This window comes from Capricornis sumatraensis, chromosome 2 (genome assembly GCF_032405125.1).
Source record: "Capricornis sumatraensis isolate serow.1 chromosome 2, serow.2, whole genome shotgun sequence".
Lineage (NCBI taxonomy): Eukaryota > Metazoa > Chordata > Mammalia > Artiodactyla > Bovidae > Capricornis > Capricornis sumatraensis.
Window position 1 is genome coordinate 190,202,383 of NC_091070.1, and position 21,052 is coordinate 190,223,434.

At 38.8% G+C, this 21,052-nt stretch overlaps 1 protein-coding gene across 1 annotated transcript in view; it reads right to left on the minus strand.

Moving 5' to 3' along the window:
* Positions 1–15,321, minus strand: part of PRKAA2 (protein kinase AMP-activated catalytic subunit alpha 2) — a 73,268-nt gene extending 57,947 nt beyond the window's left edge. Inside the window, exon 1 of the mRNA XM_068964887.1 lies at positions 15,228–15,321. Coding sequence (XP_068820988.1) covers positions 15,228–15,321 — 94 coding nt within the window. The remainder of the gene's footprint in view (positions 1–15,227) is intronic.
* Between the last annotated feature and the right edge of the window lie 5,731 nt (positions 15,322–21,052).

The window sequence follows — 21,052 nt, forward strand, 5'->3', positions numbered from 1 at the left end:
TGAGACTTTGCTCTCACATTTGAAGTGGCAAAGATTTTTCTTTATTTAGGCAAGGCTTTGTTTACTTTACTCCTAACAATTCAGTAGGTTGGTAATTAGAAGTCTTCCTCTGGTTTTCCAGAAGGTGGTGCTGTAACACAGGTTATTATTATTTTTAATTTTTTTCATTTCTCTTACCAGTACAAGGTTGGGAGTTAGGAATGTGCATCAACAACAAAAATAAGTTGGCAGAGAAAATAAAAGAGGAGAGGGTAGCTGGTGGCACATTGGAGGAGATGTATGCTAATCTTTGGGCTTTGGGTGTGCCCACAACCCAGTAGAGGGATCCCCAAGTTTGGGGTGAGGGTCCCACCAGCCCACGGGTAGTCCTATGGCAAGAATCATAGGACTAATGGACAGGAGATGCTTTCTTTCCATTCTCTTTGCCCTTTTCTTTCCTTTCCCTCTCTCCAGTCACTGAGCACTCTCCACAGAGAGAGCAACAGGTCCCTCTAGCTGCAGCATGGACAGCTGGGCAGACCCCTACTCACCACCATCACCCTCCACCTCCTTTGCCAAAAAAGGTCTGTGCTGGCTCACTGCAGACCCACTGGCAACATTCCCTCACTTCACAGCCTTTTCTGCATTCCAATCCACCCACTTTCAGGTACAAAGATGGATGGATCTTGAGTGTCCTGGCATGCTAGGCAGAAGAGCTTTTTTTTATTTTTTGGTTATGCATGTCCAATTAGATGTACATTGAAGGGGAGAGGAAAAAAAGAAATAACTCATACCATCACGATACTGACACCACTTCAATCGTAATTATTTTAAAGTCCATGTCTGATAGCTTAAATATCTGAATTCCTATGAGTTTTTTTTTATTGTCTTGCCCTTGTTTCCTAGAATGTTGAACACTGTGTGTGAAAAACTATAGAGGGTCCACATTATTTTATTCTCCTTCAGAGAATAAAGACAGGAGGCAGATCATCTTAATATGTCTAGTATTAAGCTGATTCTAAGGATTTCAGTCTTCAGGGGCTTCCAAACAAAAACCCAAGTGATTGCCTGCGACTCTCCTCGATAAGCTATGAACTCCAACTGCTGTCTCCCCAGGATTCAAACTACGCCTACCTTTTCTGTCTTTTATCCACTGTTCTCTGTTTGGCTTCTTACATTTACCATCTTTACAAATTAGCAAATGACTCAAAGAGAAAAGGCAAACAAAAACTCACTCCAATGCATTTTTCTTCTCACAGGGATATCAACCACACAAGTCCTGGCTGCCTTCAGATTTTCAATTTTCTCCAGATTTTCAATTCCACTTTAACTAGAAAGTTGATTTGATGCAAGTTAGAAATCATAGCCAGATAGGGAAGACAATCACATTAAAATATACAAGTGTGTGTGTGTGTGTGTGTGCGCGCGCGTGCGTGCGTGTGCGCGCATGTGTTTATCAATTCAGTTCAGTTGCTCAGTCATGTCTGACTCTTCAGGACCCCATGACCTGCAGCTCGGCAGTCTTCCCTGTTCATCACCAACTCCCGGAGCTTGCTCAAACTCATGTCCGTCAAGTCGGTGATGCCATCCAACCATCTCATCCTCTGTTGTCCGCTTCTTCTTTTGCCTTTGATCTTTTCCAGCATCAGGTTCTTTTCCAGATTAAATCTAGATAAATTCCAGATAAAATCTAGGAAAATATTCTTTACCATACCTCACATGGCAAACTTTCTGAACTCCCCTAGTTATAATGATCATTCTCTGAATGAAATATAAGTGGCTTTTATTTTTTTTCCAAATTGTGGAACCAAGAACTAAAGTCAATATTCAACACTTAGCTTAATACAAAGTACAGAACTATACTATTAATACTTCTAAAACTATCTACTAACATGGTTCATCAGTATCAATCTATATGTCTATTTTCTACCCAAAACAATCTTTACACTTAAGTACTCATAATATATACTTCCAAAATTCATGGTCAGATAAAACTTCAATATCTTAGAACTGCTACCAACTGTTCTACTCTCTTATATACCTGCTTTTCATTTTTGTTTTTACCCTAGATTTGACACTTATCCCTATCAAATTCTACCTAGCAATTCAAAGAGTCAATGAAAATTTAAATTCTCATTCTGTGATCTGTCTATCAATTATCCCATCTAGCTTTGTTCTATCTCAAATAGAAAATCTTACTATACGTATTAAATAGAGTAAAAGACCAAGATTTCCCTTAGAATGACACCTAAGCTCTTTGGGAACAGTTGTTCAGCAGCAATAAGCCCTCCAAAGCACATTTCTTTATCTTAACCACCAAATTTCTTACTAAAAGCAAATTTATAGTATATAGTATAACCATTATACTACTTAATTGTGAATTAGTAGAGCACTGAGAAGGCCTGGTATAAATCTGAGTAAAAGGTAGATTTATTATATCATATTTGACATAGAATTCAAACATGAGAGAAGAATCATTTAAGTAAATTCTGTTTTGAATATTTCCCTCTTCCTTCTTTCCAGAGACTCCCAATTTGTAGTATCATTGCCACATTTTTGACAATGACATAAATAGTTTGCTTAAAATCTTGTATGACTAAACATGGTAGGTGCTTAAGATATAATTGGTTCTATTATCTCATTATATGGAGCTACCCCACATCCTAGGTCAGGGGCGGTGGCCGAGTCAAGCCCCCCCAACACCCGAGGTCAGGGGCGGCAGCCAAGAGGAGCAACCCCACGTCCAAGGAGCTGTGGCTGCACAGGCGCAGGAGGGCCGACAGGAGCTACTCCACGTTCAAGGTCAGGAGGGGCGACCGTGAGGAGATACCCCACGTCCAAGGTAAGAGAAACCCAACTAAGATGTTAAGTGTTGAAAGGGCATCAGAGGGCAGACACACTGAAACCTTAATCACAGAAATCTAGCCAATCTGATCACACGGACCACAGCCTGTCTAACTCAGTGAAACTAAGCAATGCCGTGTGGGGCCACCCGAGACGGTGGGGTCATGGTGGGGAGGTCTGAACAGAATGTGGTTCACTGGAGAAGGGAATGGCAAACCACTTCAGTATTCTTGCCTTGAGAACCCCATGAACAGTATGAAAAGGCAAAATGATAGGACACTGAAAGAGGAACTCCCCAGGTCGGTAGGTGCCCAATATGCTACTGGAGATCAGTGGAGAAATAACTCCAGAAAGACTGAAGGGATGGAGCCAAAGCAAAAACAACACCCAGCTGTGGATGTGACTGGTGATAGAAGCAAGGTCCGATGCTGTAAAGAGCAATATTGCACAGGAACCTGGAATGTTACATCCATGAATTAAGGCAAATTGGACGTGGTCAAACAGGAGATGGCAAGAGTGAACGTCGACATTCTAGGAATCAGTGAACTAAAATGGACTGGAATGGGTGAATTTAACTCAGATGACCATTATATCTACTACTGTGGGCAGGAAACCCTTAGAAGAAATGGAGTAGCCATCATGGTCAACAAAAGAGTCTGAAATGTAGTACTTGGATGCAATCTCAAAAACAACAGAATGATCTCTGTTCATTTCCAAGGCAAACCACTCAATGTCACGGTAATCCAAGCCTATGCTCCAACCAATAACACTGAAGAAGCTTAAGTTGAATGGTTCTATGAAGACCTACAAGACCTTATAGAACTAACACCAAAAAAAAAAAAAAAAAGATGTCCTTTTCATTATAGGCGACTGGAATGTAAAAGTAGGAAGTCAAGAAACACCTGGGGTAACAAGCAAATTTGGCTTTGGAATACGGAATGAAGCAGGGCAAAGGCTAATAGAGTTTTGCCAAGAGAATGCACTGGTCATAGCAAACACCCTCTTCCAACAACACAAGAGAAGACTCTACACATGGACATCACCAGATGGTCAACACTGAAATCAGATCGATTACATTCTTTGCAGCCACAGATGGAGAAGCTCTATACAGTCAACAAAAACAAGACCAGGAGCTGACTGTGGCTCAGATCATGAACTCCTTATTGCCAAATTCAAACTTCAATTGAAGAAAGTAGGGAAAACCATTAGACCATTCAGGTATGACCTAAATCAAATCCCTTATGATTATACAGTGGAAGTGAGAAATAGACTTAAGCGCCTAGATCTGATAGACAGAGCGCCTGATGAACTATGGATGGAGGTTTGTGACATTGTACAGGAGATAGGGATCAAGACCATCACCATGGAAAAGTAATGCAAAAAAGCAAAATGGCTGTCTGAGGAGGACTTACAAATAGCTGTGAAAAGAAGAGAAGTGAAAAGCAAAGGAGAAAAGGAAAGATATTCCCATTTGAATGCAGACTTCCAAAGAATAGCAAGGAGAGATAAGAAAACCTTTCTCAGCTATCAGTGCAAAGAAATAGAGGAAAACAACAGAATGAGAAAGACTAGACATCTCTTCAAGAAAATTACAGATACCAAGGGAACATTTCATCCAAAGATGGGCTCGATAAAGGAGAGAAATGGTATGGACCTAACAGAAGCAGAAGATATTAAGAACAGGTGGCAAAAATACACAGAGGAACTGTACAAAAAAGAACTTCATGACCGAGATAATCACAGTGGTGTGATCACTCACCCAGAGACAGATATCCTGGAATGTGAAGTCAAATGGGCCTTAGAAAGCATCACTACGAACAAAGCTAGTGGAGGTGATGGAATTTCAGTTGAGCTATTTCAAATCCTGAAAGATGATGCTGTGGAAGTGCTGCACTCAATATGCCAGCAAATTTGGAAAACTCACCAGTGGCCACAGGACTGGAAAAGGGCAGTTTTCATTCCAATCCCAAAGAAAGGCAATGCCAAAGAATGCTCAAAGTACCACATAATTGCATTCATTTCACACACTAGTAAAGTAATGCTTAAAATTCTCCAAGGCAGGCTTCAACAATACGTGAAACGTGAACCTCCAGATGTTCAAGCTGGTTTTAGAAAAGGTAGAGGAACCAAAGATCAAATTGCCAACCTCCTCTGGATCATTGAAAAAGCAAGAGAGTTCCAGAAAAACATCTATTTCTGCTTTATTGACTATGCCAAAGTCTTTGACTATGTGGATCACAAGAAACTGTGGGAAATTCTGAAAGAGATGGGCATACCAGACCACCTGACCTGCCTCTTGAGAAACCTATATGCAGGTCAGGAAGCAACAGTTAGAACTGGACACGGAACAACAGACTGGTTCCAAATAGGAAAAGGAGTACTCCAAGGCTGTCACCCTGCTTATTTAACTTATATACAGAGTACATCAAGAGAAACGCTGGGCTGGAGGAAGCACAAGCTGGAATCGAGATTGTCGGGAGAAATATCAACAACCTGAGATATGCAGATGACACCACCCTTATGGCAGAAAGTGAAGAGGAACTAAAACGCCTCTTGATGAAAGTGAAAGAGGAGAGTGAAAAAGTTGGTTTAAAGCTCAACATTCAGAAAACGAAGATCATAGCATCTGGTCCCATCACTTCATGGCAAATAGATGGGGAAACAGTGGAAACAGTGTCAGACTTTATTTTTTGGGGCTCCAAAATCACTGCAGATGGTGACTGCAGCCATGAAATTAAAAGATGCTTACTCCTTGGAAGAAAAGTTATGACCAACCTAGCAGCATATTAAAAAGCAGAAACATTACTTTGCCAACAAAGGTCTGTGTAGTCAAGACTATGGTTTTTCCAGTGGTCATGTATGGATGTGAGTGTTGGACTGTGAAGAAAGCTGAGCATCGAAGAATTGATGCTTTTGAACTGTGGTGTTGGGGAAGACTCTAGAGAGTCCCTTGGACTGCAAGGAGGTCCAACCAGTCCATCCTAAAGGGATCAGTCCTGAGTGTTCACTGGAAGAACTGATGCTGAAGCTGAAACTCCAGCACTTTGGCCATCTCATGCTAAGAGTTGACTCATTGGAAATGACTCTGATGCTGGGAGGGATTGGGGGCAGGAGGAGAAGGGGACAAGAGAGGATGAGATGGCTGGATGGCATCCCTGACTCGATGGACGTGAGTTTGAGTGAACTCCGGGAGTTGGTGATGGACAGGGAGGCTGGCGTGCTGCACTCCATGGGGTCGCAAGAAGTTGGACACGACTGAGCGACTGAACTGACTGACTGATTATCTCATTAACTAAGTCTGGCAGAACTCAAGTCAATTATGGAATACATATGGTACCAAGTTATGCCCCAACACATTAAAAACAAAAATTAAATAATATTTATGGTAGTTATCAAGTAAGGTAAGACTTTAGAAAAAAACTTATGGCAAAGTTAAAACTTTAATTCCATTATTTTCAATTATGATAGCTATATAACCATCTTATAACTAATTTATAATTAAGAAATTGAGAGATTAAATGAGAATATATCGCTCACTATGTTTTTAATAGTGCATAAAATGTAAATACAAAATAATATGAAGAATAAAGATTCCATAAAGAGTATTTCAATAAATTAATACACTAACATTCAGGATAAAAGATGTTATAGCAAGATTTGATGATTCTATAAAAGGCATTTAAAAAAACTAAGGGCAAATTTTAAAAAGGATTATTAACACTTAAAAAATAAAAGCACTACCAAAAGAAATACAGTAAAATTTATCAGAGGCAAACACTGTCAACCATAAGACACCACTTAAGCAAGAATACTGTTCCCTTGAAGGGGTGCAGGTTTCTATTATTAGCAGAGATAAGAGCTGCCTCAAATTCTTTCCTTAATAACACTATACTAAAAATAAAATGGTTGCCACATTTCAAAATAAACACATTGCTTTGCATATGCATTTCAATGGTCGAAATAATAGATAAAAATCTATTTAACCTGATTCAAAGTGTTTTCTCTTAAATTTGCAATTAATAAATACACTAGGGAGACTGGCTCTCACTTTCATAACACATTCAATATTTTAGGGGTCTCCTGCCACCCACTTTCTCATTTGAGATTAGATCTTCTCTTAGATCCAATTAAATTATCTACCTAGCTTCAAAATGTTAACTATTTGCTCTATAAAGTACCTTCCCTATCATTAAGGAAACCACAAGAATATCAGAAGAGTAAATGTGACAGTATAATCACTACAAAGCAGTACAAGCACTTTAAGGAGAGCTAACATGGACTACAAGGTAAGTTACTGTTTTGGCACATTTAAAAAAAAAAAACAAAAGACTAGATAAAGCAGTGCTGCGTCAGCATGGGAAAGGGAGAAAGTCCACAGAACTGAAGTAAGTTCCTCAGTATACGATCAACTACAAACATCCTTTCTAACTCACGAAGTTATATGTGGATAAAAATTGTAGAAAGCATTTTTAGCTCAGAGTCTTCATTTTCTGAAGTTTGAAAAAAATTAACTGTGTGTATTATTTTGGTTCTACTCCAAGTAGAACCTTGACAACAAACCACACGTAAAAACTGCCAGCTGCTGCTCACATCCTCCTCCCTTTCCCAGCTTTACCTCCTTCATCCAAGAGTTCTATGATCACTACCATGAGACCTGGAACAGATAATCTGTTACATGTTCGCATATGTTCATTGCATACATATACATGGTATACAGAAGAGGGTGATAAGTGAGCAGTGTCTGGAGAACTAGATTAATAAACATACACAAATGAAATATGAAAAAAGATCAGAGAAAAATAAAACAGAACATAGAAAACTCTTTCTTCTCAACATCAATTAAATCCTGGTCTCAGAACCACATCACAGATTATTCTCAAAGTTCAGCTAATTACAGGTTTACAAATACATAAAATAGGGCCCAAGTATACAAATACATAAAAGTTAAGTACTTGTATATTTTCACCTACATTTTCTCCTGTATTACTCTCAAAAGTATAAAAGACCATGTAAGTCTTATTCCCTTTTTCAGAGATCAAGTGACTTTGGCTTGTAACAGCAAACTTCCACACAGGATGCCTTCTAAATCCAGTATTCTCTATACTGTATACCATCCTGCCTTTGTGAACTTCTTCTGAATCTATCCATTTATAACATTGTTTCCTATGGAAAAGTGTCTTTCAAGAATCAATCCATTACACAAAATGAACAAAATCCATTCAGCATTAAGGACAAAACACTGAAATCATAAAAATAAGATAAGTCAGAGGGAAAAAACCCTAAATAGCACACTATTTACTTGATTATTTAAGAAAGATGATGAATTCATTTTCATTCCAACATTAACAGTCTAGTATTTCAGAAAATATATAGCTTCATTAGTTGGAAGTATTAGTTGTTAAGTATTGCTTAACAGCTGTTTAGAATTACATATTTTCAGAAGTAAAATCAGTTCAGCTAGCAATTTATATGAACATCAACAGTTATTTCCATGTCATTCTTATTTTATTCATTTTCCATATTTGTGAAAAAACAAATTTCATGACTTAACCCAAAAAGATACTGGATTTTTAATATAAACACTAAAAACTAAATATCATATAGCACAAATGAGTTAATCATTAGGAACTTTCCAATGTAGGCAACCAAAAAAATTGGGGCAAATTATTAAATTTAAGTCTCAGTGTTGCAATCAGAGTTGCAATCAGAATCGCAATCAGTAAACATTTATTATTAATAACACCTCACACAGGGTACAGGATTCACTCAAAATGGCCATGTATCGTCTCCACAACAGCCATCTATCTGTAAAGTAGCTCATTTTCTCTTAAGCCATTTTATGTGCCTCAATTCATTTAATCCTTAAAGAACTAGAAAGTAGGTAGCCAAGTATTGTTACTGTCATTTTACAAGCTCAAGGAAGTTTAATGGTTTCCCAAATTCATATAACTGGCAGTAGCATGAAATGAAAATCCCCAGCTAATGCCTTCCAAAACCAATATTCCTTCATTCTAGGACATCGTTATTTTTTACAAATTCTCTTTAGTCTGGTTACTAAAGGCCACCGGCAATCTTTAGTCAAAGTTATTTTCATAATGGTGATGGGGCCACCCTGAAATACCTGGTATTTTAAAGAAATTTAAATACTTAAATTAGTTAATAGTGTCAGAATTCAGTAACCTTATCATACAAAAAAATGGAATGGATTGAGACACAATAGTAAAATTTATATGAAAATATAATTTTTAATCATCTATATGGAATTTATCTGCCTGCCAATTCAGGAGACTTAATGAGACAGGGGTTCGATCCCTGGATGCAGAAGATCCCCTGCAGGAGGGAACGGCAACCCACTCCAGTATTCTTGCCTGGAGAATCCCCATGGACAGAGGAGCCTAGCAGGCTAGAGTCACAAAGGGTCGCAAAGAGTGGGACAGACGTACATCAGAGAACCATAAATTTACCACTTCTGCAACATCCTAGCACTGTAACCTTAGGCAAATTAAAGTATCTAATTCTAAATATCTACATTTGCAAAATGGAGATAATACCAAATCCAGGGTTACTTTGGGGAATAAATAAAACCAAGTACATATATAGTAAACATAGTATCAACTTAATCAAGTTGTAGCTTTTATCAATAAGTTGTTACAAATGTTTCCCTTTTCTTTTGTTTTACATTATTTCAGCTATAGTCTTCAGTAATTCAAACTTCCACTAAGCCAGAAGAACAATTAATTTATCCATTTTTTGAAATTAAATCTTCAAAAATTCGGTTGCAAATAAATTTCACATTCCAGTGTTGCTGCTAAGAAGAAAACAAAGCCCAAAGAGGTTTCAAGTATTCTTTAGGGCCCTGACACTACAGTTCAGCTGCTCAGTCATGTTGGACTCTTTGCAACCCCATGAACTGCAGCATGCCAGGCTTCCCTGTCCATCACCAACTCCTGGAGCTTGTTCAGACTCATGTCCATCAAGTCCATGATGCCGTCCAACCATCTCCTCCTCTGTTGTCCTCTTCTTCTCCTGCCTTCAGTCTTTCCCACCATCAGGGTCTTTTCCAATGTCAGTTCTTCACATCAGGTGGCGAAAGTAATGGAGCTTCCGTTTTAGCATCACTCCTTCCAGTGAATATTCAGGACTGATTTTCTTTAGGATGAACTGGTTTGATCTCTTTGCAGTTCCAGGGACTTGACACTACATGAGAGTCAAAAACAATGCCAGTGTGGGCCAGAAATACCACAGGTATAACTCTGAGGTCTACCAACTGACCAGCTAGTTGTCTCAGATCTAATTTATAACTTAGGACTGGCATTTATATTTCTAGGGCTTCCCAGGAGGCACAGTAGTAAAGAATCTGCCTGCCAATGCAGGAGACACAGAGACAGGAGTTCAGTCCCTGGGTTGGGAAGATCCCCTGGAACAGGAAATGGCAACCCACTTCAGTATTCTTGCCTGAAAACTTCCATAGACAGAAGAGTCTGGCAGGCTGCAGTCCATGGAGTTGCGAAGAGCCGGATACAACTGAACACAAGCTCTACCTTTGCTTATCTTTCCTGTTATCTTACACAGAAGTGAAGATTTAATAAAATATTTACTTAATTTCGGGAAAGCCAATTCTGTGAGCCATTCACATAACTATTTGAAAAACAACAAAAAAGCCTTGATGAGACCTTGCTGACTAGAAAAGGATACTTTGACTGAAAGGATCCTATGAGATGGTTGGATGGCATCACTAACTTGATGGACATGAGTTTGAGCAAGCTCTGGGAGTTGGTGATAAATGGGAAGCCTGGTGTGCTGCAGTCCATGGGGTTGCAAAGAGTCAGACACAATTGAGTGACTGAACTGAACTGATCCTATGGTGTACAATTCTAATGAAGAATAATGATTTCATAAATCAAATCTGTCAGTTCTCACCCTGAAAATACAAGCTTCTTTTAAAAATATAATTACCATTATATTTAAAACACTTTTTTTCTTCAACTGGTCTTTGTAAAACACATACACAAGATCTGTTCTTCTAGAATTTCTGTGACCTTCATTATTTAGGTAAGAACTGAGCAAGTCTAATTACAAGAGCTCTTAAACAGCAGTTATACCTTACCTGGGAAAGAGTAAGAACCAAAACAATACATAGAAAAAATTTAAGTAGATAAAATGCACTATTTCAAACTCTGACAGCCAACATAATCTGTTTCCATAAGCACTCCCCTAGTACTCTTACACTAGAACAACGGAGAAAAAAATCAACTCAATATTTTAAATAAGGTTTCAATTATTTATCAACAATTAGAAGGATTTACATAGGTTTTTAAAAGCAACTTTAAACAAGTGCTATTAAATGAAAATTAGTTATTTCCATTTTTGTTCATCGTACCTAACTTTGATCTGTAAATTGATACATCAACAACTGAAGTTAAATTTTCAATATCTATAAATAACATAATAGCTAAAGAGAGAAGGGACATAAAATATTTAGCACTTCTCCATTTCCATGATTTTATAGCCATATATAACTAAACCATCTACTACTGTTTAATAGAAATTAAATTTATCAAGTCTAAATCAATAGCAAATAAAAATGTATTTTCAATAAATGGTCCTGGAACAATTGGATATCCATATTCAAAAAGCTGACCTTAGAATCTCAACTTATACCATACTCAAATGTTAACACAAAATGGGTCCTAGATGTAACTATAAGAGCTAAAACAATAAACATCTATTTTTTTTAAAAATGTGAAGAAATTCTTGAAACCCAAAGCAAAGATTTCTTAAATATAACATCAAAAGCATCATCCATAAAAGGAAACAGTCAATAAGCAGGACCTCACAAAAATTCAAAACACTTATACATGTCAGACAACTGACGTGAAGAAAATATTTGCAATAAGGGACTTGTAGCCAGAATTTATAAAAAAAATTCTTATGAACTCAACCAATCCAACAAATGAACTAAAGATATGAAAAGACATTTCACCCAAGATATACAAATGGCTATTCAGCACATGAAAAGATGTTCAGTATCATCACTAGGAAAGCACAAATTGAAACCCCATGAGTTACCATTTCACACCTACTAGAAGAGTTATAAGAAGACAATAAATAAATGTCAGTGAGGATTTGGAGAAATAGGAACCCTCATACATTATTGGTGGGATTGTAAAATGGTACAACCACTTTGGAACAGTGTGCAGTTTCTCCAACAAATAAAAATAAAATTATGATACAAGCCAACAATTCTACTCTTAGGTATACTACCCGATATATATGAGAACATATATCTGCAACAAAGACTTGCATACAACGTTTGTGGTGGCATTATCTGTAACAGTCCCAAACTGAAAACAGAGGTCATCAACAGGTGACTGCATAGGCAAAATGTGGCATTTTCATGAGGTGGAATATTATTAAGCAATGAAAAGGAACAATGCTATGTCATGCATGAACATCAAAAGCCTTGTTAAAGAAGTCAGATGTGAGACTTCATATTCAATGATCTCATTTATAAGAAATGTCCAGAGAAAGCATATTTATTCAGACAGAAAACAGATTAACAGTTTCCTAGGGCTAAGGGTTAACTATAAATGGCATGAGGAATTTTATTATGGTGATGAAAATGTTATAAATCGACCTATAAAATGGTTGCACCATTCAGTAAAGTCACTAAAAATCACTGACTTGTACTACACATAATACATGTAGGATGGGTGACTTTTATGATATGTTAAATATGCTTGAAAAAAAGTTGTGTTTAAAAATAAGCGTGCTTTTGTTTGTAGTCCCTTAAAGAATTACAGTGGACCCTTGAACAACACTGGAGTTAGAGGCACTGGACCCCAGGAAGTTGAAAACTTGTGTATAACCTTATATTCCTCCCCCAGTATTCATGGTTCCACATTTTAGGATTCAACCAACCTTGACTGTATAATACTGTAGTATTTATTTAGAGGAAAAAATAATCTGTTGTAAAAGTAGATCCCTGCAATTCAAACTCATGGTGTTCAAGGGTCCACTGTAAATGAGTAACTTTAGACTGCTGCAACTTATATAATTTTTATTAAGCAACTGTACTAATTCTAACTTTGGATGGGAGAGCACTAACTTTGGAGAGGTGCTCATACACTGTTAGGAAATCTCCCCAGTTAGTTGCTCACTGGGAAGGAGTCTTCCAGGAAAAGGATTTCTCATAAATCCAAGTACCTTCTGTTGGTTTATATTTTAAGTCAGTTCAAGGATATATATACAAAAAGAGATTTAAGTTGTCCTGTGACAATGGACCAAATGATCTATCTGATGGGTATTTTAGCCAATATTCAGATTACACAAGAATTTTTTTAAAAACAACCATTTTTAATGCAATTTGTAAAGGAACAGTATACATTATATAACCTGGAAAGTGTACATGCCTAGATGGTGAAGACTTGAGTGTGTAACATCAAAACACAATAGTCCTTAGTAATGTCACAGCATTAATCCAATTCCTGAATCTTCATATATTCACTCTAAATATATTCTCTCCACTTACCACTTTATGAGGTCTTGCAAACCTAAGCCAGGACTTCACAGCCCTCACAGGACTTGAAAGAATTTTACAAACCTGAGGTCTTTATACATATATACACCCTATCTGTAAGGCCATGCCTGACAATCTTACTGAAAACTGTGAACTGCACAAAACTCCGATTCATTTGTCTTCACAGCACTAAAAATACTACACACACACACACACACACACACACACACACACACACACACACACACAAATATATACAGTGATTACTGTCTTCCCCTACTTGAATATAAGCACCACAAAAGGAAAGATTTTAATGATTTTGTTCCTAGGGTATCCCCATTACCTAGAACAGTGCCTGGCACACTGTAGGCACTCAGTAAGTGTTTACTGAACAAAAGAAAGGGTATCAGATGCGTGCAAGTAAATAAAAGCTGATCCCTACCATATGAATGAACGAGTCTCTTCTATCCACTTACAGCCTGGATTCAAGGTTAAAATAGGATTTTTCAACGAAGTGAAAGAGTAGTATTGATCTCTACACTACCATGTGTAAAACAGCTAGCTAGTGGGAAGCTAAGGTATGGCACAGGGAACTCGGCTGAGTGTTCTGTGATGACCTAGCAGAGTGGGAGGGAGGCTCAAGAAGGAGGGAATGCGTGTATACTTACAGCTGATTCACAATGTCATAGAGAAGAAACTAACACAAAATTGTAATTTACTATAATTTTTAAAACTTAAAATTTTTTCATTATGATTTTTTAAGGAAATAGAGGCCTCAATAAAATCCTCAAGCTGCCTACCCAACATTTTCTCAGCAAAATGAAAAAAGAAAAAAGCAACAACCAAAAGAAGTATTTTTAATAAGTTGGTTCTAGTTCTGGAGAGAGGACAAGTTAATTAATCTCACATGACTCTTAAGAAAAACAGGAAAGTTCAATACTTAACTAGTAACCAGTAAAAACAAAACAAAACAAAACAAAACAAAGCAGCCTGTTTTTCTACACCCAAAATGGGATCCCATCACCTAGGAACACAGAGCTCAGCAGAGTATGTCTTAGCAATTCTGGCCTCAGCCCTACATCCTCAAGATCCAACTCCAAAGTCCCTTTTTCCTTTCCCTCCATCCTGGAAGCCTTCCTAGAACCATTTTACACACACAAGCAACCTTCAGACCTCCCAGTTCTAAGCCCTGACCCAACCCAGGTACATCCCAGCCTTTCCCAAGGCCAGCAGAAAGACCCACCCACCTCGCGCCCCGGGATCCCCCGTAAAATACCAGCCCTACTAATCCAGAGTCAGGGAGCACGAAAGAATCCAGATAGCAGGACTTCCCAGCCTGGCCAAAATTGGAGGACATTTTAGACCTTTATCGCAGTTCTGCCAATTTCAGTGTGACCTTGAACACGTCCCTCCTAGGGGGTCCCCGTTTTCTCACGTTACAGGCGAAGATAACACCTGCACCTGCTGTAAGGATTACAGGAGATCACACGTGAAGCACCTTACGGGACACCTGGCACGAAATGGGAACTCCACCATCAGGACCGTGGGTCATTCCTCAGGGTCCTTGCAGCCTCCCAGCTGAAAGGCATCTCGCCCAACAGCCCAATCTCCGGGTTTCAGAGGGGGGCACTAAGGTCGGGCAGTAGAAGCGTGCTGGACGCCAGTCCCAGGACCTCGCGACGCCCCCGCCCGAGCCCCCTCGCCGGGACCCCGCCGTTGCCGCGGGGCGAAGCGGTACCCACTGCCTTCCCTGGGTCCCCAGGTTCCGCGCGGCCCGGGCGCGGCCGCTCCACCTGCCGCCAGGCCCCGCCACCCGCTGCCCGCTCGCGGCCCGGCACACCCGGACTCCGGGGCTCGGCCTCCCGCGAGGCGCGGCGTACTCAACTCTTCACTTTGCCGAAGGTGCCGACGCCCAGCGTGTCGCCCAGCACGTAGTGGCCGATCTTCACCCGCCCGTCGTGCTTCTGCTTCTCAGCCATGGTCGGCGCGCGCAGCCTCGCTCCGCCGCCGCGGGATCCTCTGCGCGGCCACCGCCGCCGCCTACCCACAGTGCAGCGGGCCCGCGGGGGGCGGGGGCCCGAGACTTGGGGACCAGGCGGGGCGGGGCGGGGCGGGGGGACGCGAGCAGGTCGGGGGGCGGGGGCGGGGGCGCGCCGAGGCCCCTGGGCGGGCGTGAGGCCGGCGTGGGCCCGGGGCCAGGGCCCTGGGGGCGCAGTGGAGGGAGGGTGGGCGCTCGGTGCGGGGGAGGTCGGAGGCCGACAGGTGTGCGCGGAGCGGGGAGGGGGAAGGATGTCGCCTCGCTACCTGGAGGAGGGGCTCTGGGGTGGGAGCCGGGTTAAGGGGCCCTCGAGCAGAACCTGAGGGTGCGAATGAGAGGGTGAGATTTGGGCCGAATCTTGGCCAGTGGAAAGCGATGGAAGTATTAATAGAACCTGGGGAAGAGAAACAGGCCTGAAGTGTTGGGGGAGAGGGGCGTGAAAAGCAGCGTGTGGGTCCGAGGGAAGTCAGGGCTGGCGGCAGTGGGGAAGGGCCTTGATCGAAGGTCAGTCGGAGGAGAGTCACAAGGAAGCTTTTGGAGTCACGCACTGTTTTCATACAGGTCACCACGGCACAAACAAAAAAAGCCAACTCTGCTGGCTTCACTGATTCTCCTCTACGTTCTGTCTAATTCTCAGGTATGGAGGAGATACCCTCTCTAGAGCTCTCCGTTCTAACTAATTTGCACAAAGTTCTCCAATCAGTCCCAATATTTGCTCAACTGTATTTTAGACATATAAATATATGAGCTATCCCAGGGAAAAGAAAATGGCAATCCACTCCGATAGTGTTGCCTGGGAATTCCCATAGACAGAGAAGCCTGGCGGGCTGCAGTCCATGGGGTCGCAAAAGAGTTAGACACAACTAATCAAGTATATATAGCAAAGAAATTGTCATAGAGCTGCACAAGAGGGAAATAGTGGAAGAAACTGAAGAGGGAACGTAGTGAGCTTGGGGAGTAAGCTACCTAAGGGACAAGGGCAATGTAAGGGCACAAATTAAAGGGAAAGATTGAAGGGAGAGTGAGAAAACGGCAAGAGGAAACTAGAAGCAGGCAGAGCCTTAAAAACTGCTAAGATACAGTAAGTACAGTGATTACTTCCTCCTCCCGCCCTCCCTTCTCCTCTCCTTTCCTCTTTCCTTCCTTCAGTCTCCTAGTTTCCAGTGTTGCCTGTCAGTGCTTAAAAATCATTTGCCTATTGGGAATAAATGTTTAAGGATTAGTTGAACATCTTTTACCTTTGTGTATGATAGTAGAGTTTCAAGGTCACATTCCTCAAATTGTAAGTCTCATTGCATTATTTATAGGTAAAGAGAGAAATGTATTAAAAAGGATAAGATGTAACACAAGTTCCTTTTCTGAGAAGTGATGAATATGCAAATTGCAAACTTGCATCTATTCTGCACACCAAGCCAATCTGATGAGAGATGATCATGGCTTATAAATTATAGACATCACAGCTGTTGAACAGAGGCTATTTCTGTTCATTCTTGGGATCATCTTTCTTGCTGACAAGAAGTATCATTTAAGAATCACTCTACCTAGCCGGCAATTGGAGGAAAATAGCCAGTTATTTTGATACTGGTATTTGGTTAAGGATCACTCCTTCGGTATTTATTCAAGTAAGAAAAAATATCTGTTCGGCTTTTGAGAAATAAGATGAATGTGTCACTTGTTTTAACATCCCAGTAAAAGATGTTAAAGACTATTAGATTGCTTTCTTGAAACTTTATGAAGGCCACCTATAAGGAAATTTTAAAGCATTCTGCAGTCTTAACTATTGGTGGATAATTAAATTTTATTTATTATATGCCACATAACTATGATCCTTACCTAGCAACTATGAACTACTTTGTAGTTTTATTATTATACCAAACAAGTGGATGATACTTCATAGATTAAAAAGCTCATTTAAATGCAATTATCTCAGTTAGTTGTCATAAAAGAAACTTATTATTATCCCCATTTTATGATGATAAAACCTAGATTTTCCCTTTCTGATTTTCCCAACGCAAATCAACTAAGTGGCAGACTCAGAACTCATATCCAGTTCTGACCTGTCCTTTTGTGTTTCTACTATGAAACAGCTACCCATATAAAAAAGAGTATGTGATGCTCTAAAAACATAAATTTTTTACAATTATAGTTTCATTGTCGTGTTTTTATTATTTTTAGGGAATGTCAACAATATGTACTTATTCTTGTATTTTTATCTCTTTCCATGACTTTCGTTTAGAGGATAGATGGAATGCTAAGTGGGTGATGACAATGGGAAAGGACAATTCTTGGTGGCATCACTCAGCCTTCTGTTGCCTGAATAATTTCAATTGTGATTCCATATTTGCCTCTCCTACCCAACAGTACAAAGTGAGAATTCATCAGATTGAATCTCCTTAAAGAGCCATGCCACTTGGGGAGGGTCTCACCACGCCCCAAGAAGTCCTAGTAAATACAACAGACCCCATTTTATTGTTTTCCAGTGATGTTTTAGTGTCCACTTGTTGTTCAGTACCAGTCTCTAAGATTACTGTCCCCTGGGAAGCTATTCAGTTCTTAACCAGGTCCAGCTATTACTGCTTTACCCTCTTACTACGGTAACTTTGGAGTTACTTGACTTCAAATCCTCTGTACTGGGGACCTGAGTGAGAGAATAATGGAGCACCACCTAAACAAATACACTTAACTAGATTCCATTGGTATTATCAATAACCACTTTCTTTGATTTTTTGCTTCTCCTTGAGGCTTACCTACTCTGACCACGCACCTGCGTTCTCTATTCTGCATTCTCCATTCCCCTAGCCCTTCTCTGCTTTTTTCCATGGCACTAGCATCACTGACTCGATGGACGTGAATCTGAGTGAACTTCGGGAGTTGGTGATGGACAGGGAGGCCTGGCGTGCTGCGATTCATGGTGTCGCAAAGAGTCAGACACGACTGAGGGACTGAACTGAACCTTCTGACATACTGTTTAATTTACTTGTTTATTACATTTTTGTTTTGTCTGTCTCTTGCAACTAGAAGGTAAGCTTCACAAAAGAGTTTCTTCCCCTCTCTTTTTATTCACTGATGGATGTATCCTCAGCACAGATGTACCCTAGTAAGTCACAGGCTGTTTCTTCAGTGGATTAAGCTTGTGTGGCACCTGAAGTTTATACAATGAGGCAGAACCTCTTTAATGAAAAAATACAAAGTTGGAGATGTAAGTAAATATTTGAAATTAAGTCTACAAAATTTTTGAAGTTAACAAATAACACAAACTTACCAAATCCAGAAAAATAACATTTTTATAAATTAATTATTCCACCTATCTCTATAATACATGCTTTCTACATATTTTGGCTGTGTATTCTTTGATTGTCTCTTCATATTTTATATTTTTATAGAGAGAGTAGAAAGATAATTCTGTCCTTCCTCTAACGTGATTGATCAAATTTTTGTTCACATCTTCCTCTTCAGGATCTGCATAGCACTTTTTTCATTGAATTAATATAGCATCTATCAATTCTATTATTATATATGTGAATATTTCATATACCTTTCACATTTCATATACAAACTAAATATTTCATATACATGTGAAAATAACATACCCTTTCTGCTGCTCCTAGGACTTGACAGAACCTAGTATATCATTCCCGAAATATTTATTGAATTAGATTAAAGAAAAAGATTACCAAAATGCAGAACCAAGTAGCAAGAATACAGGGAAGAGCATTTGAAAAATAAGTCAAACTTAATAGCATTTGATTTCACATGCACATGTATTAAATACAAAGCAGAATTTTTGGTATAGCAGTCATTAGTGAGATTGGAGATGGGCAGAACCCAGAACATATAGGACCTTAGAGACTCATGATAAGGTATTCTTTCCTATTATTGTTCTCCAATTTAAAATAAAAAGAAAGTTGGACACTCACTGATTAATAAAGTGTGCTGATGGTGTCTTATAGGTAGTATTAGTTCAGTAATTGCTTCTTTTTTATTTTTATTATGAAAAATGTCAAACATACACCAAAGTAGGATAAATAACTCCCACCCTTAGTGATTATCAGTATTATTTCATTTAGCAACCTATTTTTTCACTTTTTTTTGTTTCATAGGGTATTTTATTAAAATTATTTGTTTGCTGTTTCACTGGTAAATACTTCAGTATACACTGCTAGTAGATAAGGACTTCTTTTTAGCATAGCAATGCTACTATTATATCTAACAAAATTAACAATAATTCCTTACTATTATAAACCACCCATTTTGTGTTCAATTTCTCTTGATTGTCTTAAGAATAACTGTACATTTGGTTTATTCTAATCAAGATTTTTGAATAGCATTTTATAGAGATGCATCTTATGTTTCTTTTAATCCATGACTTTTTTCCTCCCTCTTTAATAAGTGTCATTTGTTGTTTAATAAGTAGGTCATTTTACCTGTTGAATATTCTAAACCCTGTTGGATTTAGTTTAACAATTATTCTTGATCATCAAACTATGATGGTATGGTGTTGTAGGAAGCATAGTATTTAGAAACAAAAATCCTGAATTCATGTCTCAGCTTAATCACTTAGTGTGTCCTTAAACAGATCGATTTACATCTCATTGGTAAAACTAGTAGTGTTAGGAAATTCAATTCCCAAATCCACAGCCCATTTTAGAATGAAACAATCAAAGGAAAAAGGGAGATTACTATGAAGTACTATAGGCTATAGTCCAAGATATCTCAACAAACTGATCTTGGTATGTTATTTTCCCTACACATGTTTTACCTCTTGACATTTATTATTGGTGTGTAAGATTGAGAGGGTAATATTACCTGCCAATAGTCTTCCAAAAAATAAGTAGATACAATACATTTGACAACCATTAAAACACTTTAAAGGAAGTATAAAACTTTGTGATGTTATTTTTAGCAGGTATTCTAATAACAAATATTAAGTTTAATGTAACTCATTTTCATTTTCATCTGAGTATGTTTCTAAATTGCTTCAATATGAGTCAACATTTTTTTCAGTGTAGTTAAGAAAAATATAATATTTTGGATCTGATTTTCTCCATGGCCAGACGCATTAATTGGAATAATAAAAGTTGTTTGCTTTGCTGTATAAACATTATGGATCTAACAGCATTTTTAGAATCTTGCTTTCATGTGTGTGTTGACAGCTTGTCTGAAAAAAAGAAAAAAAAAAGCTCAAACATACTTTTAGATCAGTTAAATCAATTCTTCCCCCCCTGGCATGGCTTCAGTGCCTAGCTATACTGTGCTTTTAGACTAGTGAGGTTTGAATAAAGTGATACCAATGTCATCTTGACATGGTTATCATCTATGTTATAGCTGTGTGTTGGAATTAAAACAACCCTTGACAAAACTATAGAGTATACACATTATCTAAAGTCTTTTATAATACACTTTTAATGACCCCCAGTGGGAATTAATGCTTTGGCTTTTTGGTTCAATCCTGTGAACATTAACTGCAAAGCTTTAACGTGATTAATTAGTGCAAACGTTAAGACCAATTAGCTAATTTCAAAATTTCCTAATGCTCCTAATATATATTTAAGTAACTCTCCCTCCAAGATTAAAGACCTAAAAAAATAGCCCGAGATTTCTATTTCTTTTCTATGGGCAAACACTAGGGGCGCCTCAAGGGCTCTTAACTCTGAGGTTCTGATTCTCTGAAA